The 23506-nt window shown below is 40.1% G+C and overlaps 1 protein-coding gene across 4 annotated transcripts in view; it reads right to left on the bottom strand.

Moving 5' to 3' along the window:
* ppp1r13ba (protein phosphatase 1, regulatory subunit 13Ba) overlaps positions 1-23506 on the bottom strand; it is a 96424-nt gene that overhangs the window by 45810 nt on the left and 27108 nt on the right. For 3 of the 4 annotated variants that reach the window (XM_036593259.1, XM_036593258.1, XM_036593261.1), the window contains exon 4: positions 19339-19406. In XM_036593259.1, coding sequence (XP_036449152.1) covers positions 19339-19406 — 68 coding nt within the window. Of the gene's footprint in view, positions 1-1211; positions 1777-19338; positions 19407-23506 lie in introns of those variants that run through there. The other variant, XM_036593262.1, reaches the window with a different exon arrangement.

The raw sequence follows: 23506 nt of genomic DNA, 5'->3' as shown, positions 1-23506 counted from the left end.
TCCCTTATGATAAATATCCCCTTTTCATTAATATTTTTGCAAGAATCCATCATCCTGGATCTAACGATAAGAGTAAAGCCAGCGCGCTGCTTACTAGCACAGCTTAGAGCAAGCCAGCATTAAGAGCTGTGGAAAAACATTGATTTACAGGTAATACGTCACATTTGATCCTGTACTATATCCCTTATGTCCTGTCAGCAACGGGATTTCAGAATCACAACAATGCTAGCAACAGCAATATTCCTTTGCTAACGAGCTGCTAAAGAGAAAAGGTATAAAAACAATGACACTGTTTTAAAATTCAATAGTTTTACTGAAGCTGCACTGACAACTGGAAAATTGTATCAACCTCAAATAATGTAAATGGCTTAACTCAGACAGGCTACAGGCAATGATGCTAAAAGACATTCTGAAGCATTCATGTTATTAACAACAACTATATTCAACACTTATTCACTAACTTAAATCATTTGAGGACTGTCTGGATGCTACAATAGTAATTAATAATGTTTACTTTTTTCCCCTAAATTATTAATTTGCTATTTCACTAATTAATCATAATAATTTATTTAAAGGTATGGGCAACTACGCCTGAACTTCTTAATTCAGTAACTACAAGGAATTATTCAGTATTTACTGTTAATAATTCAGTATCTACTATGAACTGTTTAGAATGTACTACTTATTTAGTATCTAGTATGACTTATTCAGTATCCACTATAGATTATTCAGCATCTACTATGAATTATTGAGTATCTACGATGAATTATTCAGTAAGTACTATGAATTGTTCAGTCTGAACCAAAGTTAGCGAAGAAAGTGAAGCAAAGAAGTAATGAAGGACTAAAGGAGCAGAAAGGAGACATTTTCCAAGCAAAACCCCGACACTGAAAGCATTTCCCACACACAAACTCTGAGAGTAGAACCAAAAACACAGCAGGAGCTTTAGGAACTGTCAATCACTCACTGAATCTCCATCTGAGCTCCACCCACTCATTCTCACTGTCATTAGTCTCACCTGTGTCTTGTCATGGATGTGTGGATATACATGCTATATAACAAACGCTCACTGAACAGAAGGCCCTGCGTGGTGTTTTTACATTTAAACGCCTGAAGTAAAGTCACACACACACACACACACACACACACACACACACACACACTGCACTGAGGGTACACAAACTCTCCCACACACCGAGCGGTGGTGTTACCTGCGGAGAGTCCCATGTTATCCTGCAGGATCGGACGTGGATTTTGCTGCATTGTCCTTCAGCTGTGAACTCCTGCACGGCTTCCACGTGCTTCCACTCCATCCCAGCCGCCAGAGAGAGTGCTGTTACCCCGCCGGGTCCCGTGCTAAACACTCGTGCTGCAGCCGCGGCGCGTGTGTGTGAGTGTGTGAAGCCCCAGTGCCCACGTTAGTGATGACTCACTGTGCTCTATAAGCCTGAGTGAGTCTCTCCTGTTTAGTCAGAAGAAATTCTCACCGATAACGCTGAAAACGCTGTAATGCTGCTTTAATGCGGAGTGAGTCTACTGTGTGAGCTGCTCTGTCTACTGCGCAGATCTCTCTCTCCCTCTCTCTCTCTCTCACATCTCACACTTTCTCTCCCCCACATATACACCAGACTCTCTCTATCTCACTCTCTCTTTCCACTCTTTCTCGCTCTCTTTCACTCTCTATCTCACTGTTTCTCTCTCTCTCTCCCTTTCACATGCTCTCTTTTTTTCTTTCTCTACTTTCTCTGGAGCTCTATCTCGCTGTCTCTCCCCCTCTACCTCTCTATTTCTCTCTCTCTTTCCCTCTATCTCTATCTATCTTACTGCCTCTCTCTGTATCACTCACTCACTCACTCTGTTTCTCTCTGTTATTCTATGTCTTCCTTTCACTCTCCCTCTCTCTCTCCTCTCCTCTCTCTCTCGTCCCACACTGCAGCGCCTCCTCCCCTCTCTTAGTCTCTGTCACTCTGCCCAATGCTGCGCCACAGCTGGGCCGTCCAGCTTAAAGGTGAAGCTTCACATCAGTGCCCCCCCCCACCACACACACACATACGCAGTTTGTTTTTCTATAGTGTCAGGACACGAGGTCATACATGTGTCCCACATGCACATATGCATGTGTGCGAAATGCTCCGTTCTAGAGAAACTTACCGAGTCAGAACTGTTCACAGTGGTGGTGATAGGAACCAGACGTCCACACAGTTCAATGCCATGGAAAGTCATTACATTAAATGGTTATGAATGCGCTGCAGAAGCCAAAACTATCACAGCCTAGCACTACGATGGTTTGTTTGGAGGAGGTTTTGGTCTAAAACACACTTTTTTAAAATCCATTCATGGTGGAGGGATACATGCAGGGTGTTGTAAGGCAAAACAGTCCCCCAAAGAAAACTTATTTTCCCAGATTTATCACTATTTTCCCATCATCAACATTCCATATAAACTCAGAAGACTCGTGTAGGTTCACTGGTGGTTCTGGATAGTAAATAAAATGTCTATATCTGTGTTGTATTCATGGCGACCCCTGGTTCCCATCACCACCACTGTAAAGACATCTGAACCATTTCACACCAAACCACTCTGAAGCACTCTGTTTACATATCAAATACTGAATTATACCAAATTTTGGAAAATTGGTGGTCTCGTTTAAATGTATGTTTTTTTTTAAGAATTTGGAGCTGCTATGCATGGACTATTACCTGAATGCCTATTACTATGTGAGGCACCTGTTCTTGTTAAATAAAGCATTTTCACTTTTTTGTTTAAAAGAGTTCCTATTTTTCTCTGTTATTCATCACAGCTAACTAAACTAAAGAGCACCTTCATCATTTTTGTTTGGACTTTTTTATTATGATTTAATGAGCACCCCAGACATTTATATGGACATGTTTTCTGCTTATTTGTCCTGATGCTGAAAAATGAATAACTACTTGCCATTTTGTAGTACACAGAAGTAAATAAAGAGTAAATAAAAAAGTGTTCTTTGACTTTTACACAGAATTATGTAATAATGTTCATCCCAGACATACATACATTCACAGTTTGGCTCTACCTTAATGCAATTCCTTCAAATTATACAGCAACGTACCATTCAAGATTAACTCACACATTCTATGAGGCTAAGAGTGACCAAAAGCCTGTAAAATGGGTCGAACAGGCTGAGGCATCTGGGGCAAAGAAAAGAAAGCATCTAATAACATTTCTTAAAGTGATAGTTTGCTCTTTAGTTTTCCCCTGCATTCACGAGGCTAATGTAGCGAACAGGAAATGGAAGATTATTCCTCACCAATTAGCATCATGCCTAAATCATCATATCCCTGTTGTCAGAAGAAAACCTCGGACCTCCAAAATGGTAACTTTACAGGAGAAGGAAAATCATACTTTACTTTTAATGTAAGTCAATGGAATCCAAGTGATTTTGGGTCGTTTCTTTTGGTCCATTCATCACGAAATTTACACACAATGTAAAGCAGGCATTTTTCAAAATTATGTCAACAACTGAAAAACATCAAAAACGGAGATACGAGGTTTTCTCCCGACAGCAGCGATATACTCATCTCAAACCGTGTTATCAATAGTCCTACTGACTTCTGTGAAATAAACAAAGTGTCTGTAACTTTCAGTTCATTTTATTTAATAGAATCATCGGGCTTGCTATATTAAAACTCTGTAAGTATTGAAATAATACTCTTATTTCACTGTTAAGGCTTGGCTGGGTTACATTTTTTGAAACATCCAAAAGAAAATGATCCCATCAGGATTGTTTTCCCTCTGGGAATCTAGGTAGATGCAGCCAGGCAAGCTCTCCCATTGGTTAGGACTTCAGAAGCTGGACTGAAGGCCTTACACGTTAAATTACCTACCAGATTAATTAGGGAGTGACAGAGGAATCAACCAATCAAAGTTTCTGATTTACAATAAGGGCAATTTAATAAAAAAAACACCTTTCTGGAGGCTCTAGATACATCACTGACCTTGATATCAGCTGTAATCTAACTAAGTTTTGGGTAGTTGTTAGGGAATGGAAAACAGCGGCTTAAATGTATATAAAACATATGGAATGTGTCTTTTACAAGCTGTAACTGTTAGAAGGACCAAAACAGGTTCATGTGAATCACTGCTATCTTAGAATCTCATAGGGGTGCTAGCTGAAACTAGCATTACCACAGACTTGTTCTTCCTTGTTTTTTGACATAGACATAGAGGCTCGAGCTGAAAGCCTAGCACTACTAGTAACAGTTCACCACTGGAGAATATTACATCATACAATGTTAGAAACCCAGACACTAAACTAAAGAAGCAAATATAGCCATTTTATTTACCATCCAAAACCAGCAGTGAACCTACAAGAACCTGGTAAAATTATGGTAAATTTGTTTTCTTTGGGGACTGATTTTGCTTCACAACGCCCTGCATGTTTCCCTCCACCAAGAATAGATTATAAAAATATATTTTAGGTCAAAATCTTCTCAGAACTGTCATAAAACAATGCCTCAGACATCAGGCAGCGTATTCATAACCATTTCATGTAATAACTTTCTGTGAGAGCGCTTTTAGAGTCAAGTTAAGCTTTTTACAACAGGTGTTGTCACAAAGCAGCTTTACAGAAAAATCTGGGTCCAAGACCCCATGAGTGTCGCCAGTGGCGACAGTGGCAAGGAAAAACTCCCTAAGAGCAAGAGGAAGAAACCTTGAGAGGAACCAAGACTCAGAAGGGGAACCCATCCTCCTCTGGTTGACGGAGGTGGACGTCTGGTTCCTATCACCACCACTGTAAACAATTCTGACTCAGTAAGTTTCTCTAGAATGAAGCAATTCACACCAAACTGCTCTGAATGACTCTGTTTAAATTTTAATTATGGAAAAACATCTTAAAAATCAGTGGAATTCCTCTTTAAGTGGATCCCAGCAAATTTACACAGTCCCTCAGCTTCACAGTCGATACTCCACCACTCTCACGTCAGAAAAGTCATAAATAAAACATATGTGCACCTTGTAAACATGGACATAAAACACAGATCGCTGTGAAGTCGCTCTGGTGATGGGTCATGCTTTACTCTCAAATCAGGGCAGTTTATGGCCTGGAACGACGGGAGGATTCAGCTCTATATGCCTGCTCTCCGTATAGGGTGCATACGGTATGGGGGGTAATGCGGTGGGCGGAGGTGATTTATGCGTCTGTGGAGTCGATCAGGACTCTGATGATGCTGAGGTAGTGTTTTAGCCGCAGTATGTTTACGGCTGCCATTACTAATGCGTTCCCCTGACGACCATCACTCACCCCGACCTCCTCAACATGAAAAAGCACGGTCAGTGTTACATACGAAAACATGGCCCCGAGTACATATACAACACACAGTCCACAGCGGAGAGAAACAGCATGTAAAAGCATTTATGTAGCTATAATGCCATCGCTTTCCCGTTTATTTTATCATTTCAAAATGAAAAGCAATCAAAATGTTTAGTTCACTTGTCAACAAAAAAGCAGTGCAAGATTTTTAAACCATTATTCAATTTTGCCCTTTCAAATGAAAACAGTATATGTGACATCTTTTGCAAAAGCACGGTATGGCATTGTTTGATGGCCTGTATTTAAAATAAAGAGGTCTCTAAAATGTAAATAAAGCATAGTTTGGCTTTTTGTCACGCATCCCTCAGGCTCTGACTCTCACTCGGACTCCATCTCCCAGAATCCTCAGGGAGATCACATGACACCTGCCACCTCTGAACTGCCTTTACGCTCCACTCAGCGCTCTCACTCTCCCCCGAATACTAATTTGGTTCACCTGTTTCACAGATCATGTGATATCTTTAGCTTATTAGCCCGGGCTGTAGCATAGAAAGGTTGTGAAGTATTGTATTGTTTTCGGCCTACTGAGCGTAATGTTGTATATCTGCTTTTCTGTTTCTGACCATTTTGCCTGTTTTTCCTGAACCTGTCTTTAACCTAACCCTTTGGATTGTCTGCCTTTTGCTCTCTCACCGTTTTTTGACTTTTTGGACTGTCTTCTGGAATTCGCCCTTTTGCCTCGCCCTTTGGATTGTTCTGCCGATTGTTATGTTTTTGACCTGGTTGTATTTTCTGGTTTTGAACCAGGCCTGCTTTGTGACTACGAGCCTGTTTCACATTTCCCTCAGTAAAGCCTCCCTTGATCATTTTTACTACGAGCGTCTGACTCATTCTGTGCCGTTACACTTTCTAACAGTTATACAAAATAAAAAAAGAAAACAAAATAACCGATAACCCAAAAAAAGGATGGAATGGTTAAGATATGGTGTTTCTTTGGAGGGGCTCAATCGCTAAATGTTAAACAGTGCTGCTAACTAGGAGAGAGGGGCTGGTTAGCATTAGCCTAGCTAGCAATGATAACAGCTCTGCTCACCACAGAAGAGGCTGGATTCTGGCTAACCGAAGCTCAAACACACGTTTAGATTACGAACATTCAAATCTGAGGGAGTGAAGAGGTGCAGCTGGAGCTGAAGGGACAGACAGGAGAAATTAAACCTGATCTGTGGTGGTTAGTCCTGATCGGCTAGACTAATGTAAGCTCAGCGAGGCTACAGACCCAAACAGTGCCGCACACCACAGTACAGGTTTGAGTCTGACTGACTGCTGCTCTGCTGAAACAAGTGTAGATGATAAAAACTGATGTCTGAGAGAGAAAAAGTGGAGTGGCTGGTGTTGGAGTGACAGAAAGATGAAATCGAACCTATTCTGTTGTGTTTAGGACTGCAGCATTTTGGCTAAGCTAATGAAACCTTAGTTAGCAGGCTAAACGTGCCGCATAGCACAGCACAGACTCGGTTCCAGCTACCTAAAACTAAAATGATGCCTGTTTACAGGATATCTGAGAGCGCAGATTCAAGTGACTGGTGTTAGAGTGAGAGCTGAACCGTCACTGAGCCGCTACCACAGCTGTGTCCCAATTCAGGGGCTGCATCCTTCAGAGGCTGCATCACAGCGGCACGACTAGGCTGTCCCATTTCGAAGGCTCCTTCATATGTGGCTAAGAAATGTGTCCTTCTTTTCTATGGCAACGAAGGATCCAATGGATTGGTCCTTCTCCAGCCAACATATCCTGAGGTTCACGGCGTGCTGGCGATGATTCGAGAACACGGTGGCGTCAGCAGAGGAGCGAACGGCGGCTGAGGAGACACTTTTGAAGTACTGGGTTTAAACTGAGCCGAACAGCTAATGATACAAATGTTTGAAAAAAGCCAGTAAACGTGGACTGAAACAAAACTTACGCTAATATTTCGTTTTGTTTAGGGAGCAAAAAGCTGACAGGGAGAAGCATCTCCAGCTCTAATAAATGAAAAAATAAAAAATTAAAATCAAACTTTGTGGCTCCGTCTTTAAAGAACTTTAAAAGAACTTGACGGGAGTGGGAACAGCGGTTTTGTGACGCAAACAGGAAATCCGCCACAGAGCAGACCGTCTCATTTCAGTTCAGCCTCCGTGGATCTACACAGCCTTCGATGCAGCCCTTGAATTGGAACACGCCTCATGATCCATTTTTCTGAGGTTTTTCCTGTTTCTGATTTCTTCTCCTCTTTCTATCAGCGCCACCTATCTGTGAGCTCCAACACCATGGACATAATTAAACATGACCCCTCTAAAATATAAATGGGTGGAATGTGTTTATTTAGCTGTTCAGACGTGGAATAGAAATTTGACACATCAATCACTTGGAAGTCATCATCACTCTGCTGAAAAACTAGCATGAATTCCATGCTAGTCAAAGCTGATTCATATGCTGGTCTGGTGCTGGTTTAGCAGCATAGTCATACTGGTTGACCAGCATACCAGCATCCAAAACACAACTTATGCTGGTGAAGAGTAATGCAGGTCTATGATAGATTTTCTAATACTGCATTTTTAAATACCAGCATCACTTTTGAATATCGCGGTACGCTTTATCACTGTTATACCATCAACCCTATATTTAAATAAAATGAATCACATAAAGAGGTGAATCACATAAAGAGGTGAATCAAATAAAGAGGTGAATCAAATAAAGAGGTGATGGGTAATTTAGTCATACACAGTTTTGGTGCGGCTGTAGCAGCATCTTTCAAAAACAGTGCGAGTGCACTTACATGCCTCACCTTATTTACATCACAAAAGTCATAATAATGAACCGACTGATTGTATTTGGAGCAAAAATCTGACGGTTCTGATCATGCATGAATTTATTAGAGTAATATGCTTTGCATGGCCCTCCCTGAAATGTATACAAGTGAACATATTTAGCATTTTTCCATGTACATGGACAATAAACTGTGCATTTAAGCTCATATGTCTATTTCAGATATAATAAACATGCTTTTTCAGGCAGAATGCACTGGCACAAAACATCTGGAGCACTGTCTGCTGCTTAGTTTCCTTCAGTCCGTCCTAGATAGATAGATAGATAGATAGATAGATAGATAGATAGATAGATAGACAGACAGGCAGATAGATAGATAGATAGATAGATAGATAGATAGACAGGCAGATAGATAAATAGATAGATAGATAGATAGATAGATAGATAGATAGATAGATAGATAGTTGATTCGGCATCAACTGTAAATAATGAAACATTTCCTCTGACTGTTTAAATCTTCCCTTTTTAAGAAGCGTTTATCTACACTGTATGTGTGCAGTGGTCTATAACAGTGCGGAGACCCTGCAGTGCTGAGCTGGTGTGAAAGGCCTTCTGGGAAAGTCAGACAAGAGCAGTGTGGTCAGAAATGCCCTGACAGACAAGAGGAGGGTCAGACAATTCACATATGAAACTGACAGTGCAGGCCTAGAACACTACAGCTCTGAAGTCACAAAACTATACCGTACATTAACTACTGTTTTCAAAGACCACAATGATTTAAAGGGCCCACATCATGGAAAAACAAGCCTCCCATGCTTTTATAAATAAGAGTTTAATGTAGTACATAAATGATATTACTCTAACTACACTGTTCGCTCCCAAATCTATACAGTCTTTATATGGAAACTAAGCGACAAAAACAGCCTGTTTGGAATTCACACTGGTTGTGACATCACAATCATGAAAACATTTACAAATGGCCACCCATTTATCCTATGACAGTCTAGCACCCGCCAATGAAGCTTACCTGCCTCACCTTATTTACATCACCAAAAATGGAGCCAAAATCTGACAAAAATTGGAAAAAAAATTAGCAAAAATCTGACAAAAATGGAGCAAAAATCGCACAAAATTGAGCAAAAAAAATTTTTAAAAGAAGCAAAAATTGACAAAAATTGAGCAAAAATTTGACAAAAATGGAGCAAAAAATCAACAAAAAATTAGCAAAAATCAGACAAAAATTAGACAAAAACGGAGCAAAATTTGGACAAAATGGTGCAAAAATCAGACAAAATTGAGCAAAAATTAGACAAAAATGGAGCAAAAAATCTGACAAAAATGGAGTGAAAATTGGACAAAATGGTGGCCAAACTTTAGCATCACCCATTTAGCCAGCAGCAGGTAATCCCCACCCATTCATGTTCAAATGATGCAGTGTCGTTCCTGAAGACAGTCTAAAGCACTACACGGGCGGGATTAGTTTTACACGAGGGGTGGGGTAATGTAGGGGACGGTGGGGAACAACCTAACACAGGGCACAATTTAACACAGACTTTTTATGTTGTTATAGAAGGTCAAGCAGCGTGAGCTTCTGGCCACATTACCACATCTCCTAGCCGCAGCCTCCCACCAAAATTCAGAGAGATTCATCAGCGTTTTAAAGAGATCTGAGCCAAACAGTGTTTTCAGGGCAGGAAGGTCATTTCTTTCCACACTGGCTTTTTCGATTACTGAGCTGTTTGTGTAAATCACAAAATCCAACCTTATATTACTGTAATCACCATCTCGTTTTCTACAACACAGCATGGTTTTGAAGCAGCTGATAAGCTCACAGCGAGTGCAGCTGGGCTTAAGTACAGCCTCTGCACTGCAGGGTTAGCTCTTACATGGCATTACAGCTAAAACACCTTTAGTAAACAAAGACAAACAAAGTAAATTTTGTCTAGATTTTAAGATGAGAAAGAGAAACATCTGAAAACAGATTTTCTTCTACTTTATCAGCGTCTCCAGATGTCAGTATTTCAGTTCTAAATAAGTATATTAATGAAATTGACATTAACAGTTGGTAAAGCTGTAGTTATTCAGAAACAATGTTCCATATTTTACTGATGTGTGATGTTTTTATTTGTCCTTCACTGGACAAAAATAAATCTGTCATTGTTTGACTCATTGTTTGAGTCATGTCAGTGTTCATATATAATTTGATGTCTGTGTATCTATCAGTGATCTGTCTGTCTGTCTTATAGATGATAATATATAATGCAGTATGGCTGGAAAAAATATTTGCTTCTCACAACATAGAATTTTATTGGATTAACTTTGTTTGCACTGATTGATCAGACTTTTCTAGTCTGTCACAGTGAACCCACCCATTGGCTAAACTGGAACACAGCACTTCCCTCATTTTGGGTGGAATTGTACTGACCGGTAGGACCTAGAAACAAAGTTCAAGTGTTGGTTTGTAGTACAGATGTTTATGTTGCTTGTGTAAAAACATGATTTTTCCCAACTTAAATTTTTTTTTTAATTATTTCACAAAAACCAAAATGTGAACCGCTCTCCCCTAATTTTTACCGGTGTTTCTCAGTGATTTTAGCCTCGTCCAAATCTGCCATGTCAATCATTTTTATGGGCTGCTGCTATGAAACAAACCATAGAAATAACCCCAGGTTATATTTATCCCAAGCAAATTCACGTCAGTAAAAATGCTGGGGAAAAGAACTGATATACAAAACAACACAAACTTTATCACCTAGTGAACTTAGTGGATGTAAGAATAATGCAGAACTTGACTCCTTTAAATTAATAGCCTTAAAACCTCTCACAGGACACACAAACTAGACTTCATATCCATCTGCTGTTTCTGAAAATAAACACAAGGAATGTAGAATGAACTGGTCAGATGGGTGTGTTAATCCAGACTGTTACTAATGACCCTGAATGGACGCTCATCCTTGCTACAGATGAGTCATGTCCTATAATACAGTGGTCATGCTGCAGCATTTAGAACATGATGGCATACGACATCTGAGTTAGTACATCAAAGAGGAAATATTTCATTATGATTTGAATCGGAGGAGAGGTTATTGTTGTGTGTCTGTCGCAGAAAGAATTTTTGCCATTTTGTGACTCTGAAACAAACAGAAAAAGTCAGACATGCAGACTCGAATCTGTCCATGAAGAATGCAAATCAAATGTAAATGTGATCTGTGATGTGACTCATCAGGTGATTATGTAATTATATTAAATAACATAGTACAATAACAATAATAACTCCAAACCTCTAAGCACTAAAGACCAACACTCAAAAGGAGAACCTTCCAAAGAGCATGATGAAGAACCACTGAGAAGAACCAAGACTCAAAAAGAGAACCTCCCTAAGAGCATGAGGAAGAACCACTGAGAGGAACCAAGACTCAAAAGGAGAACCTTCCAAAGAGCATGAGGAAGAACCACTAAGGGGAACCAAGACTCGAAAGGAGAAGCTCCCTAAAAACATGATGAAGAACCACTGACAGGAACCAAGACTCAAAAGGGGAACCTCACTAAGAGCCTGAGAAAGAACCACAGAGAGGAACCAAGACTCAAAAGCAGAACCTCACTAAGAGCATGAGAAAGAACCACTGAGAGGAACCAAGACCCAAAAGGAGAACCTTCTAAAGAACATGATGAAGAACCACTGAGAGGAATCAAGACTCAAAAGGACAAAGTCACTAAGAGCCTGAGAAAGAACCACTGAGAGGAACCAAGACCCAAAAGGAGAACCTTCTAAAGAACATAATGAAGAACCACTGAGAGGAATCAAGACTCAAAAGGACAAAGTCACTAAGAGCCTGAGAAAGAACCACTGAGAGGAACCAAGACTCAAAAGGAGAACCTAAGAGCATGAGGAAGAACCACTGAGAGGAACCAAGACTCAAAAGGAGAACCTAAGAGCATGATGAAGGACCACTGAGAGGAACCAAGACTCCTCTGGTTCACCAGATAGCAAAGATATCAATGCGAGTTATGAGAATTATGAATAAAGACGTGAGCTGAGCGTAAACATTACAGGATCGCAGAGCCACCTGTTCCTGATCCACTGCTGTTCAGGATCTGTGACATCACAGCTCTGGAATCTAAAACAGCCAGATTCATAACTGGGTTACTGTGTCTGTCCAGCAGATCAGCTTACTGACCACAAACGTCCTATGAGCTGAAACACTGTACAGTCTAGAGAGAGAGAGAGAGAGAGAGAGAGAGAGAGTGTAAAATAGAGAGAGAAAGGACAAGAAAGAGGGAGCGTGGAAGAGTGAGGGAGAAAGAGAGAGAGGAAAGAGAGAATGAGGAAAGAAGAAAAGAGAGGGAGAGAGTGAGAGAGACAGAGGAAGTGAAAGGGAGAGAAAGAGGAAGGGTGAGAGAAAGAGAGGGAGAGAGAGAAGACAAAAAAGAAATAGGAAAATCAACGAAAGACAACAAAAAGTAAGAAAGTATAAATAAACAAATAAATAAATAAATAGTCCAAAGACATGCAGTCAGGCCAATTGGACATGCTAAATTGCCCCTAGGTGTGAGTGTGTGTGTGGATGTATATGTCTGTTTGTCTGCCCTGCGATGGACTGGTGACCTGTCCAGGGTGTATCCTGCCTTTCGCCCGATGACAGCTGGGATAGGCTCCAGCACCCCGCCGTGACCCAGAAGGATAAGCGGTTTAGATGATGGATGGATGGATGGATAAATAAATAAGAAAAGAGAAAGAATGAAAGAAAAAATTGATAGAGAGAAATAAGGAGAACAGAAGGTTATACACTCTTAAAAATGATGGTTCTTCAAGGGTTCTTTAGTAAAGAAAATGGTTCTATAAAGAACCATGAACACTCAAAAAACCCTTTGCATGATTAATGGTCCTTTGCATGGTGAAAGTCTTCTTCAGATTGATGGAGAATGTGTTGTATATGGTCCTATATAGAACCTTTTTGAAAAGGGTTCTATATAGCACCAAAATGGGTTCTGCTATTCTTACAATGCCAAGGTTACAAAAACAGAAGAACCCTTTTTGGTCCTATATAGAACCATATACAACATACATTCTCCATCAATCTGAAGAACACTTTAATCATGCAAAGGGTCCTTTGAGTGTTCATGGTTCTATACAGAACCATTTTCTTTGCTAAAAACATCTGAAGAACCCTTTCACCATGCAGAGAACCATTCAGTGCTCCAGTTTAGCCCCAGAGTCAAACTTGATGAAACTACCAGGAATAGAAAAGCTTCTAAAGTTTGCTTTTGTCCTCAGAATGAACCACAAAGCCAAGCTGTACTGGAGACTTTAGCTCAGCGCTTAGCAAACAGCCCCCAGCTGCTCTACTGCAGCCTCCAGTCACTGTCACTAAATCTACTGTAATAACACTATAATAACAGCACACTGTAACTAAATAAAAGATCCAGACCACAGACCGACACTGAATCAGTCTGTTATACATATGTAATAATCATGTTCAAATGAGTGGAACAGCTACTATTAACAGCTATTAGTTGCATAGCTATACTTAAATTAATACTACGGAGTATTTCAATCTAATCTAGAATGCAGATTACACATTTACAACAGAAGCCAATGGACAGATGTTGAAGCAAAACTCACTTCTAATAGCAGGCAGAAGTTATAATAGAAGGCAGATGTTGAGGTAAAACTCACTTATCATAGAAGCCAGTGGGCAGATGTTGAAGCAAAACCAATTATAATAGAAGCCAATGGACAGATGTTGAAGCAAAACCTAATTATAATAGAAGCCAATGGACAGATGTTGAAGCAAAACCTCACTGATAATAGAAGCCAGTGGACAGATGTTGAAGCAAAACCTAATTATAATAGAAGCCAATAGGCAGATGTTGAAGAAAAACTTAATTATAACAGAAGCCAGTGGACAGATGTTGAAGCAAAACCTAATTATAATAGAAGCCAGTGGACAGATGTTGAAGCAAAACCTAATTATAATAGAAGCCAATGGACAGATGTTGAGCAAAACCTAATATAATAGAAGCCAATGAGCAGATGTTGAAGCAAAACCTAATTATAATAGAAGCCAATGGGCAGATGTGGAACAAAAACTCACTTATGATAGAAGCCAGTGGGCAGATGTGGAACAAAATCTCACTTATAATAGAAGCCAGTGGGCAGATGTGGAACAAAATCTCACTTATGATAGAAGCCATTGGGCAGATGTTGAGGCAAAATTCAGTTATTATAGAAGCCAATGGGCAGATGTTGAAGCAAAATCCACTTATAATAGAAGCCAATGGGCAGATGTTGAGGCAAAATTCAGTTATTATAGAAGCCAATGGGCAGATGTTGAAGCAAAATTCAGTTATTATAGAAGCCAATGGGCAGATGTTGAGGCAAAATTCAGTTATTATAGAAGCCAATGGGCAGATGTTGAAGCAAAATCACTTATGATAGAAGCCAATGGGCAGATGTTGAAGTAAAATCCACTTATAATAGAAGCCAATGGGCAGATGTTGAAGCAAAATCCACTTATGATAGAAGCCAATGGGCAGATGTTGAAGCAAAACTCACTTATAATAGAAGCCAGTGGGCAGATGTTGAAGCAAAACCTAATTATAATAGAAGCCAATGGACAGATGTTGAAGCAAAACCTCACTGATAATAGAAGCCAATGGACAGATGTTGAAGCAAAACTCACTTATCATAGAAGCCAATGGGCAGATGTTGAAGCAAAACCTAATTATAATAGAAGCCAATGGGCAGATGTTGAAGCAAAATCCACTTATGATAGAAGCCAATGGGCAGATGTTGAAGTAAAATCCACTTATAATAGAAGCCAATGGGCAGATGTTGAAGCAAAATCCACTTATGATAGAAGCCAATGGGCAGATGTTGAAGCAAAACTCACTTATAATAGAAGCCAGTGGGCAGATTTTGAAGCAAAACCTAATTATAATAGAAGCCAATGGACAGATGTTGAAGCAAAACCTCACTGATAATAGAAGCCAATGGGCAGATGTTGAAGCAAAACCTAATTATAATAGAAGCCAATGGACAGATGTTGAAGCAAAACTCACTTATCATAGAAGCCAATGGGCAGATGTTGAAGCAAAACCTAATTATAATAGAAGCCAATGGACAGATGTTGAAGCAAAACCTAATTATAATAGAAGCCAATGGACAGATGTTGAAGCAAAACCTCACTGATAATAGAAGCCAATGGACAGATGTTGAAGCAAAACTCACTTATCATAGAAGCCAATGGGCAGATGTTGAAGAAAAACTTAATTATAATAGAAGCCAGTGGACAGATGTTGAAGCAAAACCTAATTATAATAGAAGCCAGTGGACAGATGTTGAAGCAAAACCTAATTATAATAGAAGCCAATGGACAGATGTTGAAGCAAAACCTAATTATAATAAAAGCCAATGAGCAGATGTTGAAGCAAAACCTAATTATAATAGAAGCCAATGGGCAGATGTTGAAGCAAAACTCACTTATAATAGAAGCCAGTGGGCAGATGTGGAACAAAAACTCACTTATGATAGAAGCCAATAGGCAGATGTTGAGGCAAAATTCACTTATTATAGAAGCCAGTGGACAGATGTTGAAGCAAAACCTAATTATAATAGAAGCCAATGAGCAGATGTTGAAGCAAAACCTAATTATAATAGAAGCCAATGGACAGATGTTGAAGCAAAACCTAATTATAATAGAAGCCAATGAGCAGATGTTGAAGCAAAACCTAATTATAATAGAAGCCAATGGACAGATGTTGAAGCAAAACCTAATTATAATAGAAGCCAATGAGCAGATGTTGAAGCAAAACCTAATTATAATAGAAGCCAATGGGCAGATGTTGAAGCAAAACTCACTTATAATAGAAGCCAGTGGACAGATGTGGAACAAAATCTCACTTATGATAGAAGCCATTGGGCAGATGTTGAGGCAAAATTCACTTATTATAGAAGCCAAAGGGCAGATGTTGAAGCAAAATCCACTTATAATAGAAGCCAATGGGCAGATGTTGAGGCAAAATTCAGTTATTATAGAAGCCAATGGGCAGATGTTGAAGCAAAATCCACTTATGATAGAAGCATATGGGCAGATGTTGAAAGAAATTTCCACTTATGATAGAAGCCAATGGGCAGATGTTGAGGCAAAATTCAGTTATTATAGAAGCCAATGGGCAGATGTTGAAGCAAAATCCACTTATGATAGAAGCCAATGGGCAGATGTTGAAGCAAAATCCACTTATAATAGAAGCCAATGGGCAGATGTTGAGGCAAAATTCAGTTATTATAGAAGCCAATGGGCAGATGTTGAAGCAAAATCCACTTATGATAGAAGCCAATGGGCAGATGTTGAAGCAAAACTCACTTATAATAGAAGCCAGTGGGCAGATGTTGAAGCAAAACTCACTTATAACAGAAGCCAATGGGCAGATGTTGAAACAACTGCCTACTGGCTTCAATTACATTTGTTTAGTGTTTTGAAATTAGACTGTACATAAAACAGTGGTGTATTCCTGTAACTACGATGGCATCGTGACACAGCTCATCAAAATCAGGGCTAATAGCCTCCTGCTAATTACAACATAACCATGAACATATGTAATTTAACCAACCAAACCGAGCTCAGTTTGGTCCCACTGCGCTCCAGACAGTTCAGAAGTCTAACGGCTGACAGCAGGAATCCTCTTAGCACACTTATGTCACAAATCTGGTGTAATCCTAAAGCTCTCAAGCTCTCAGTTATAACTGAAAAACGCAATTCAGATTAATACAGGTAGATAACGCAAGTCTGGATCATCAAAACACAACTAGAAAAACCTAGAATATAATTATACCGTCCCTTTATTAGGGCCAAAACATGATTTTACACTAAAAAGCTCTTATAGAACAAATTTTGCAGCTTCCCTCAGTGCATTTCAGTATTATTTTATGGTTATTTGCTCTAAAAATGCTACAAACAGTTTCAAACCATCAAATTAGCATTAAACGGGAACTTTCTGAGTGAGTAAATTGCTAAATCGTGAACATTCAGAGTGGTTTGGTGTGAAATGCTCTGTTCTAAAGAGTCAGAATCGTTCACAGCGGTGGTGATAGGAACCAGACGTCCACCTCTAAAAGCTCCCTCAGAGAACGTTAATGAACTGATCATCAATATGCTGCCTGATGTTTGAGAAATTTTTTCGTATCATTTACTTAAAAAGGTTTTCGCTTAAAGTTTATTTCACTGCTGTTGGAAGAAAACCCGTATCTGCAAACTGGTAACTTTACAGGAGAAGGGAAAAAGCTACTTTATTATTAATGTAAGTCAGTGGAACCAGACTTCTTTCCAAGTCATTTTGGGCCGTTTCTTTTGGTCCATTCTTCATGAAATGTACATACAATGTATAGGGACACATGCACTTTCAAAATACATCAAAAACTGATATACGGCAAAAATGGATATACAAGGTTTTCTTCCGACAGCAGCGAATTGTAAAATCTATACAGGACAGAAAAATACACAAATGAAGGCTGTACTACAGACAAATATCCCTAAAGACTCGTGTAGGTTCACTGGTGGTTTTGGATAGTAAATAAAATGTCTACATTTGTGTTGTAGTCATGGCGACCCCTGGTTCCTATCACCACCACTGTAAAGACATCTGAACCATTTCACACCAAACCACTCTGAATCTCACTGAATTATGCACAAAATTTGAAAAGTGAGTGGAGTTCCCCTTTAAACCAACTGGGATTAGAATGCAGACTAGACACATTACGACACAGCATTATCACATGATCAGAAATAGCAATGCTTGATTATATAAAACATTTGGTCTTGTCTGTCAGGTCTCGTCTCAAAGCTCATTTAACGGTACGTTTAATTCTCTCTATATCTGGAGTCAAATTAAGCTGTTTTCTGACCTACTTACTTTCTAAATGGAGGAAAACATGAGGCAGCAATTAAAACATGCCACATAGAGACAAAGGCCAAACACTTACAGAGCACATTAGAGTAAAGAGGATAGAGTAAAGAGTCAGGCAGGCCGGAGCACCAGAGAAATCTGTAATCACTGCGGTCACTAAAGCCTTCACTAATCCGCTACTGTCCCACACAAACAACAAACACAGACTCACTGATTTAGAGTCCATTCAGTGATTCACACGCTAAAGCCATGCTCCGACACATACACTGATCAGCCATAACATTATGACCACCTCCTTGTTTCTACGCTCACTGTCCATTTTATCAGCTCCACTTACTATATAGGTGCACTTTGTAGTTCTACAGTTACAGACTGTAGTCCATCTGTTTCTCTGATACTTTGTTAGCCCCCTTTTACCCTGTTCTTCAGTGGTCAGGACCCCATGGACCCTCACAGAGCAGGTACTATTTGGGTGGTGAATCATTCTCAGCGCTGCAGTAACACTGACGTGGTGGTGGTGTGTTAGTGTGAGTTGCGCTGGTACGAGTGGATCCGACACAGCAGTGCTGCTGGAGTTTTTAAACACTGTGTCCACTCACTGTCCACTCTATTAGACACTCCTGCCTTGTGAGTCCACCTTGTAGATGTAAAGTCAGAGACGATAGCTCATCTGCTGCTGCACAGCTTGTGTTGGTCATCCTCTAGTCCTTCATCAGTGGTCACAGGACGCTGTTGGCTGGATGTTTTTGGTTGGTGGACTGTTCTCAGTCCAGCAGTGACACTGAGGTGTTTAAGAACTCCAGCAGCACTGCTGTGTCTGATCCACTCAGACCAGCGCAACACACACTAACATACCACCACCCAAATAGTACCTGCTCTGTGAGGGTCCATGGGGGTCCTGACCACTGAAGAACAAGGTAAAAGGGGGCTAACAAAGTATGCAGAGAAACAGATGGACTACAGTCTGTAACTGTAGAACTACAAAGTGCACCTATACAGTAAGTGGATCTGATAAAATGGACAATGAGCGTAGAAACAAGGAGGTGGTCATAATGTTATGCCTGATCGGTGTATGTTTGCCATATTGCCCACCCCTCATGTAAAGCAAATGTAATGTAATAACTATGTAATTAATTATAGTGATTACATTTGGTATGTCATGTAAATGAAAGGTATAACAGACTGACAGCAGAAGCTCTGGGGGCTTGTAAGGGTTAAACTTTCTCACTTGTCCAGTTTGCATCTACAGGCTCAGCACAGCCTCCCTAAACAGACCTCACTGCATGTTGTAAGCAGGTCAGAGCAGCTCCATGTTAATGTGAATGGAACTCAGTACACTTACCCCATTCTCACAGGGCTGCTCCATCTTCCCTCTGCTCTTCCTGCTGGCCTGGTCCGCCGGCTGACCTCCTGCAGGGCAAACAACAAGATTACGTCATCTCTCAGCGCTCTGAACACTCTGAAGTCAGCGAGGAGCATCGCGCCACTCAGCTCACCTGGATTACTAACCAGATCTCTCCCAGCAGGAGAGGAAAACGGGCTTCTGTGGTTTAAAATGGGGATGAAAACAGAAATTTATTTTACTATATGTTCCACCGGATAATATCCATATGACATCATGGTATACTACAAAAAATAGAATGATTATTATACAAATCTACTTTAGTATGATTACTAATACTACAACTAATAGAAATTTAAACCAATTCATATTTACACAAATTCTGTTTATGAACCTAAAGATGCTGACAGGTTGCAGCTGAAGCGCTTTCTGTTCTTTACTGAGCATAACAGTATCTGCAATATGGCACAACTGACAATATGGAAATCATACCAGTTCATTTTATTCACTTTTAAACCAGTAAACCTTCCAGGCTTGTTCTTCAGTATCTACTATGAGTGATTCAGTATCTACTATGAGTGATTCAGTATCTACTATGAATGATTCAGTATCTACTATTAATAAATCAGTAAATACTATTCATAAATCAGTAACTACTATAAATTATTCAGTAACTACTATAAAATTATTCAGTAACTACTATGAATTATTCAATATGTACTATGAATTATGCAGTAACTACTTTGAATTACTCAGTATCTACAATCAATTATTCAATATCTACTAAAAATTATTCAGAACTACTATAAATTATTCAGTAACTACTACGAATTATTCAACGAATTATTCAACTACTACGAATTATTCAATTATTATAACAATCATGAATTATTCATTATCTATTATGAATTATTCAATAACTATTTTAAATCATTCAATATCTACTATGAGTTATTCGGTAACCATTTTAATAATTCTGTATCTATTATGAATTATTCAGTAACTAATACAAATTATTCAACTAGTATGAATTATCCAGCAATTATTATGAATTATTCAGTCTAGAGTTCAAAAGAGTTTAAAGGGTTTAAACTTGGTTGCTTGATAGATGTGATATCACACAATACGAAATAAATTTGAAAAATTCCTACCTCTTAACACAACTCAAGCCGTCAGCCTGTACCGCCAATCAATCACTCCACAGCAGTGACCACAGAACGAGTCTGGACTGTGATCCTGTCTGATGCGTTTGCCTGATCTACTGCAGTCCGGTGCTGGGCAGCATTAGGCCTCATTAGCAGCCACTCTGCACCTGACCACGTGACTGTCCCCAAAACACAAGCCTGTTTTTCAGCGAGCGAGTGAGTACAGACCTCCAGCTATTTCTCTTTTGTGAACAAACTTTGCTACGCACCCGTCCCGACTGGGCGCTCTATAAATAGGCCTGGGTTTAATTCCCTAAATCCAGAGTTGCATCACTGTGTGTAATCCTGCGGGAGGCTTTGGAAATACCTGCCGCTGTGAGAGTCAGTGTGGGCGGCATGTGGGAGTGGGAGAAAACAGCACCGGCTGCTTCTTTCAGCTGCACATTTCAGCCGCTGCTGAACACCTCAAGCGTAAAAACGCTTTTAAGCAATTAAGGGAAAACCAAAACACCAGCTGAACTCTCTTCGCTACTCATTTCCCCTCTCTCTCTGAGCAGACGCACTATGTTGCTCTTCCCGGCTCCATGCTTATCAACAGGGGGTCTTGCAGCCTATTTGCCCCCTGTAGAGTCCAGACAGCCTCAAAGCCAGAGGCTTAGCTCCATCATGAAAAAACAAATATGCCTCACTTTTCCATTAAATAGAAGAGCCTGATGTAGATGTAAACATTGTACTGTTCACTCCCTAGTCCTTTCAGAACAGCCTGCAGTAAATGTTAACATAACCTCATATCTCCAAAATGGTAACTTCACAGGAGAAGGAAAAAACTTACTTTACTTTTAATGTAAGTCAATGAAACCAGACTTTTTCCCAAGTAATTTTGGACCATTTCTTTTGGTCCATTCATCATGAAATTAACATACAATGAACAAAGGTTTATATACATATATATATATATATATATATATATATATATATATATACATACACACACACACACACAAACACAATGGTTTGGTTGCCAGTTTGTTACCTACCTTATACATACATATCATTGGTCATTTCATCAGAACCATGACCAAATAGGCACAGATACAGACTTTTGCCCATCGGTTGCTGCAGATTCGATCAGGCCCCCTCTGCCCCATTTGTCATCAGTCAGTTTCTGACCACAGAATCACTGCTGACCAGACATTATTTGGGTAGTGTTCCATTCTCAGCACAGCAGTGTCACTGCTAGGCTGGGAGTGGCCTGCTTTGGTCTGTCTCAGGTAGAGAGGTTAGCACAGGTCAGTGGTGAGGAGGCCAATTACCCACAAAGACGATTAGTTACGTAATACAGGTCCAGCCTCGCTGAGCCAGAAGCTGCTGTCACACGTATGTGTGTCACGGAAAATAGGGCTTGACTCAGATAGGACAGGAATCTAAACAGTGAGGAGCCTGGCTCTGGAAAAGGAAATCTGGCAAGCATCACAGTTTTGTCCAGAGTGAAGCATAGACAGTTCGGCCAGTGAATGCTCAAGGTACACTGTGTCCAGAAGTGTCCATTCACCTGCTCATCCAACATTTCTTCCAAATTCCAAAGAGTGGGGTTATCCCCCAGTAACAGCCTCTACTCTTCCGAGAAGGGTTTCCTCTAGATGTTGGAACGTTTCGGCTGGGATCGGATTCCATTCAGCCTTGACAGCAGTGAGGTCAGGTACTGATATTGAATGATTCTGGATCACAAACACCACTCCAACTCACCCCAAAGCAGTTCAATGAAGCCCCATCACTTCACCTCAAACCCAAGATGTTCAATGGAGCTTCAGCAATTCTAATCATCCCAAAGAAGTCCAGCTGAGCTTCATCCCTCCAACTCAGCCTAAAGGTGCTCAAAACAGCTTAATCGCTTCAACTCATACAAGTTCAGTGGAGCTTCATCTGTCTTTTCCCAAAAGGTACCTTTATCGCTCCAACTCATGCCAAAGATGTTCAAGAGAGCAACAGAGAGAAATTATCCCAAAGAGCTTCATTCATTATCCCAAGAGCTTCATTCACCATTCCAAGAAATCCTAGAGGTGTTCAGCAGAGATGTGCTCCAGCACATCTTAAGGGTGTTCATTCCAAATCAAAACCCAAAGGTGTTCATTGGAGCTTAATCACTCCAACTAATCCCAGAGATGTTCAGTGGAGCTTAATCACACCAACTAACCCCAGAGGTGTTCAGCTGGAGTTGGAGCTTAATCACTCCAACTCATACCAAAGATATTCAGCAGAGTTTCATCACTCTAACACATCCCAGAGATGTTCAGTAGAACTTCTTTACTCCAACTCATCCCAAGGCTGCTCAAAACAGCTTAATCACTTCAACTCAACCCAAAAGTGTTTCATGGAGCTTCACCACTCTAAATCTCCCCAATAGTGTTCAGTGGAGCTTCATCTGTCTTTTCCCAAAAGGTACCTTCATCACTCCAACTCTTGCCAGAGACGTTCAACAATAGAGTGAACATATCCCAAAGACTTTGAATACAGCATCATTACTCTAACATATCCCAATGATGTTCAATGGAGTTTCATCACCCCAAGAAATCCAAAAGGTGTTCAGCAGAGATTTACTGGTCGCATCTTGAACGTGTTTAATGGAGCTTCATCACTCTAATTCATCTTAAAGGTGATCAGTGGAGATTCAATATTCCAACTTATCCAAAACATGTTCAGTGGAGCTTCATCACTACAACTCATCATGGAATTCGTCACTCTAATTTATCCCAAAGGCATTTAATGGAGCTTTATCATTCTAAATCAAAACCCAAAGGTGTTCAGTGGAGCTTAATCACACCAACTAACCCCAGAGGTGTTCGGTGGAGCTTAATCACACCAACTAACCCCAGAGATGTTCAGTGGAGCTTAATCACACCAACTAATCCCAGAGGTGTTCAGTTCGAGTTGGAGCTTATTCACTCCAACTCATACCAAAGATATTCAGCAGAGTTTTATCACTGTAACACATCCCAGAGATGTTCAGTAGAACTTCTTTACTC

This window comes from Colossoma macropomum, unplaced genomic scaffold (assembly GCF_904425465.1).
Source record: "Colossoma macropomum unplaced genomic scaffold, Colossoma_macropomum, whole genome shotgun sequence".
NCBI lineage: Eukaryota > Metazoa > Chordata > Actinopteri > Characiformes > Serrasalmidae > Colossoma > Colossoma macropomum.
The sequence above is the reverse complement of the archived record's forward strand: the minus strand, read 5'-3'. Positions and strand labels throughout refer to the sequence as shown.